At 47.7% G+C, this 6,000-nt stretch overlaps 1 protein-coding gene across 1 annotated transcript in view; it reads left to right on the top strand.

Moving 5' to 3' along the window:
- Nucleotides 1-6,000, top strand: part of fam117bb (family with sequence similarity 117 member Bb) — a 121,514-nt gene that overhangs the window by 13,627 nt on the left and 101,887 nt on the right. The window contains exon 2 of the mRNA XM_031805442.1: nucleotides 757-929. Coding sequence (XP_031661302.1) covers nucleotides 757-929 — 173 coding nt within the window. The remainder of the gene's footprint in view (nucleotides 1-756; nucleotides 930-6,000) is intronic.

Raw genomic sequence — 6,000 nt, 5'->3', positions numbered from 1 at the left:
AGAACAGTGGTATTTCACTCACATGTACGGTAACCACCCTGCTACTTAACTAATTATGCATTCCTCATTTCCTCTTCAAGCACAGTGGCCACATCCACCATTCCATTCTACCCTTAACTCCAACCCTCCGGTGTCCTCAGACAGGAATCACACCACCCATTCTACCCTTAACTCCAATCCCTCCCGATGTCCTCCGACAGAATCCCCATCCATTCTACCCTTAACTCCAACCCTCCCGATGTCCTCAGACAGAATCACCCCCATTCTACCCTTAAACTCCAACCCTCTGGTTGTCCTTCAGACAGAATCACACCCATACCCTCACCTCCAACCCTATGTCCTACCCGACCACCATCCATTTCTACCCTAACTCCCAACCCTCCGATGTCCTCAGACAGAATCTACCATCCATTCTACCCTTAACTCCAACTCTCCGATGTCCTCAGACAGAATCCACCATCCATTCTACCCTAACTCCAACCCTCCCGATGTCCTCAGACAGAATCCACCATCCATTCTACCCTTAACTCCAACCCTCCGATGTCCTCAGACCAGAATCCACCATCCATTCTACCTTAACTCCAACCCTCCGATGTCAGCAGACAGAATCCACCATCCAATCTACCCAGACGAGAGCATATATTCTACAGTTAATCTGGCCAACTCTTTCTCTTCATCCTCTTCTCAATGTCATGTTCTGTTATGTGTCTAAACTCCACATCTATTCTTCTTCCACCTCTCCCTCTCTCCCTACAGAGAGACCCAAACCCTCCTCCCCTAGCCGGCCTACCCTCCTGCTGCTCCTGCTCCAGTATCCGCCGCACCTCCTCCCTGGATCTTCTCCTGACTGGACCCTATCTGACCGGTCACTGGCCTCGGGAAAGCAGCCATGCCCCATGTCAACCCTGCTGAGGGACAAAGCCACTCAGGTAAGTCCTCGGTTTCCAGTTTTCACATTTCCATTACTGAAAGCATACTGGATACAGCTGAGAGCCTAAACATGTTCTGGGGAAGGTAGTTCACAGACAGTCAATCTAGGTCGTTTTGTGTAATATTTCAGAAATACTTAGGTATTTCTCTCTCTGCTGCGCTGTCCATGCCTTTACCTAGACCTGCCCCACTTCCCTACACCCCCCACCCTGTCCTGTCCCTGCCTTTACCTAGCCTGCCCCACTTCCCTAAACCCCCACCCTGTCCTGTCCTGCCTTTACCTAGCCTGCCCCACTTCCCTACACCCCCACCCTGTCCTGTCCTTTACCTAGCCTTGCCCCACTTCCTACACCCCCACCCCTGTCCTGTCCTGCCTTACCTAGCCTGCCCCACTTCCCTAAAACCCCCACCCTGTCCTGTCCTGCCTTTACCTAGCCTGCCCCACTTCACTACACCCCCACCATTTCCTGTCCCTGCCTTACCTAGCCTGCCCCACTTCCCTACACCCCCACCCTGTCCTGTCCTGCCTTACCTAGCCTGCCCCCACTTCCCTTACACCCCACCCTGTCCTGTCCTGCCTTTACCTAGCCTGCCCCACTTCCCTACACCCCCACCCTGTCCTGTCCTGCCTTTACCTAGCCTGCCCCACTTCCCTAAACCCCCACCCTGTCCTGCCCTGCCTTTACCTAGCCTGCCCCACTTCCCTAAACCCCCACCCTGTCCTGTCCTGCCTTTACCTAGCCTGCCCCAACTTCCCTACACCCCCACCCTGTCCTGTCCTGCCTTTACCTAGCCTGCCCCACTTCCCTAAACCCCCACCCTGTCCTGTCCTGCCTTTACTAGCCTGCCCCACTTCCCTACACCCCCACCATTTTCCTGTCCTGCCCCACTTCCCTACACCCCCACCCTGTCCTGTCCTGCCTTTACCTAGCCTGCCCCACTTCCCTAAACCCCCACCCTGTCCTGTCCTGCCTTTACCTAGCCTGCCCCACTTCCCTACACCCCCACCATTTCCTGTCCTGCCCCACTTCCCTACACCCCCACTATTTCCTGTCCTGCCCCCACTTCCCTACACCCCCACACTGTCCTGTCCTGCCCTTACCTAGCCTGCCCCACTTCCCTAAAACCCCACACAGTCCTGTCCTGCCCCATTTCCCTACACCCCCACACTGTCCTGCCCCCACTTCCCTACACTCCCATACAACACCTTTCACTACCATTGATTGATTGATTGCTGTACCAAGAAGTGAATCATGGCACACGCTTGTCTCTCGTCCATTTATTATGAAGGAGAAACAGCTGCAGCGATATCTGTCTTTTACAAAACCGTCAAAACTGCACGTTTTTGTGTTTACTGTTATTCCATTATACAAAGGCATTTGGGTTATGTGATAAACAAGGCCATTATTAGGTCCTTCATTTTTTTTTACAGTCGTATTACAGTCAGTTTGCATCATGTTTTACTGTTTAGGACCATGTTGTTAAACTTGTCTAAATAAGATCAGGAATAACAAGTCACGTAAAAAGTAGCATGGACTTTTTGAATGACTACCTCATCTCTGTGCCCCACACCTGTGATGGGAGGAAACTGAGGATGGATCAACAACATGGTAGTTACTCCACAATACCAACCTAAATGACAGAGTGAAAAGAAACAAGCCTGTACAGAATAAAAATATTCCAAAACCTGTTTACAACAAGGCACCAAAGGCACTGCAAACAATGTGGCAAAGTAATGAACTTTTTCTCCTGAATACAAAGTGGTATGTTTGGGGCAAATACAACACATTACTGAGTACCACTCTCCAATACAACACATTACTGAGTACCACTCTCCACTACAACACATTACTGAGTACCACTCTCCACTCCAACACATTACTGAGTACCACTCTCCACTCCAACACATTACTGAGTACCACTCTCCACTCCAACACATTACTGAGTACCACTCTCCAATACAACACATTACTGAGTACCACTCTCCAATACAACACATTACTGAGTACCACTCTCCACTCCAACACATTACTGAGTACCACTCTCCAATACAACACATAACTGAGTACCACTCTCCCAACACAACACATTACTGAGTACCACTCTCCAATACAACACATTACTGAGTACCACTCTCCAATACAACACATTACTGAGTACCACTCTCCAATACAACACATTACTGAGTACCACTCTCCACTCCAACACATTACTGAGTACCACTCTCCAATACAACACATTACTGATTACCACTCTCCAATACAACACATTACTGAGTACCACTCTCCAATACAACACATTACTGAGTACCACTCTCCAATACAACACATTACTGAGTACCACTCTCCCAATACAACACATTACTGAGTACCACTCTCCACTCCAACACATTACTGAGTACCACTCTCCACTCCAACACATTACTGAGTACCACTCTCCAATACAACACGTTACTGAGTACCACTCTCCACTCCAACACATTACTGAGTACCACTCTCCAATACAACACATTACTGAGTACCACTCTCCAACACAACACATTACTGAGTACCACTCTCCAACACAACACATTACTGAGTACCACTCTCCAATACAACACATTACTGAGTACCACTCTCCAATACAACACATTACTGAGTACCACTCTCCACTCCAACACATTACTGAGTACCACTCTCCAATACAACACATTACTGAGTACCACTCTCCAACACAACACATTACTGAGTACCACTCTCCAATACAACACATTACTGAGTACCACTCTCCAACACAACACATTACTGAGTACCACTCTCCAACACAACACATTACTGAGTACCACTCTCCACTCTAACACATTACTGAGTACCACTCTCCAACACAACACATTACTGAGTACCACTCTCCACTCCAACACATTACTGAGTACCACTCTCCAACACAACACATTACTGAGTACCACTCTCCAATACAACACATTACTGAGTACCACTCTCCAATACAACACATTACTGAGTACCACTCTCCAATACAACACATTACTGAGTACCACTCTCCAATACAACACATTACTGAGTACCACTCTCCAAATACAACACATTACTGAGTACCACTCTCCAATACAACACATTACTGGAGTACCACTCTCCACTCCAACACATTACTGAGTACCACTCTCCACTCCAACACATTACTGAGTACCACTCTTCATAATTTCCAGCATGGTGGTGTCTGCATCATGCTATTGGTATGCTTGTCATCGTTAAGGACTGGGGAGTTTTAGGGAAAAATACATGGAGTAGAGTTAAGCACAGACAAAATCCTAGAGGAAAACCTGGTTCAGTCTGCTTTCCAACAGACACTAGGATATGAATTCACCTTTCAGAAGGACAATAACCTAAAACAAGGCCAAATCTACACTTTAGTTACTTACCAAGAAGATATTGAATATTCCTGAGTGGTCTAGTTACAGTTTTGACTTAAATCGGCATGAAGATCTATGGAAAGACTTGAATATGGTTAACAATCCACTTGACAGAGCTTGAAGAATTGTTTAAAGAATAATGGGCAAATATTGTACAATCCAGGTGTGAAAAGCTCTTAGAGATTTACCCAGAAAGACTCACCGCTGTAATCACTCTTAGAGACTTACCCAGAAAGACTCACAGCTGTAATCGCTGTCAAAGGGGATTCTAACAGGTATTGACTCAGGGGTGTGAATACTTATGTAAATGAGATATTTCTGTATTTTATTTTAAATAAATGTGCAACATTTTCTAAAAACATGTTTTTTACGTTGTCGTTATGGGATATTGTGAGTAAATAACGTTGTCGTTATGGGGATATTGTGAGTAAATAACGTTGTCGTTATGGGGATATTGTGAGTAAATAACGTTGTCGTTATGGGGATATTGTGAGTAATAACGTTGTCGTTATGGGATATTGTGAGTAAATAACGTTGTCGTTATGGATATTGTGAGTAAATAACGTTGTCGTTATGGGATATTGTGAGTAAATAACGTTGTCGTTATGGGATATTGTGAGTAAATAACGTTGTCGTTATGGGATATTGTGAGTAAATAACGTTGTCGTTATGGGATATTGTGAGTAAATAACGTTGTCGTTATGGGATATTGTGAGTAAATAACGTTGTCGTTATGCACTGTACTGTCTGGAGGCACTGTTCTGTCTGGAGGCACTGTTCTGTCTGGAGGCACTGTTCTGTCTGGAGGCACTGTACTGTCTGGAGGCACTGTACTGTCTGGAGGCACTGTTCTGTCTGGAGGCACTGTACTGTCTGGAGGCAGAGGCACTGTTCTGTCTGGAGGCACTGTACTGTCTGGAGGCACTGTACTGTCTGGAGGCAGAGGCACTGTTCTGTCTGGAGGCACTGTTCTGTCTGGAGGCAGAGGCACTGTTCTGTCTGGAGGCACTGTTCTGTCTGGAGGCACTGTACTGTCTGGAGGCACTGTACTGTACTGTCTGGAGGCACTGTACTGTCTGGAGGCAGAGGCACTGTTCTGTCTGGAGGCACTGTTCTGTCTGGAGGCACTGTACTGTCTGGAGGCAGAGGCACTGTTCTGTCTGGAGGCACTGTACTGTCTGGAGGCACTGTACTGTCTGGAGGCAGAGGCACTGTTCTGTCTGGAGGCACTGTTCTGTCTGGAGGCACTGTACTGTCTGGAGGCAGAGGCACTGTACTGTCTGGAGGCACTGTTCTGTCCTGGAGGCACTGTACTGTCTGGAGGCAGAGGCACTGTACTGTCTGGAGGCACTGTTCTGTCTGGAGGCACTGTACTGTCTGGAGGCAGAGGCACTGTACTGTCTGGAGGCACTGTACTGTCTGGAGGCACTGTACTGTCTGGAGGCACTGTTCTGTCTGGAGGCACTGTACTGTCTGGAGGCACTGTACTGTCTGGAGGCACTGCACTGTTGGAGGCACTGTACTGTCTGGAGGCACTGTACTGTCTGGAGGCACTGTTCTGTCTGGAGGCACTGTACTGTCTGGAGGCACTGTTCTGTCTGGAGGCACTGTTCTGTCTGGAGGCACTGTACTGTCTGGAGGCACTGTACTGTCTGGAGGCACTG

Source organism: Oncorhynchus kisutch, linkage group LG26 (genome assembly GCF_002021735.2).
Source record: "Oncorhynchus kisutch isolate 150728-3 linkage group LG26, Okis_V2, whole genome shotgun sequence".
NCBI lineage: Eukaryota > Metazoa > Chordata > Actinopteri > Salmoniformes > Salmonidae > Oncorhynchus > Oncorhynchus kisutch.
Note: the sequence above shows the minus strand (reverse complement) of the source record. Positions and strands in the feature narration are given on the sequence as shown.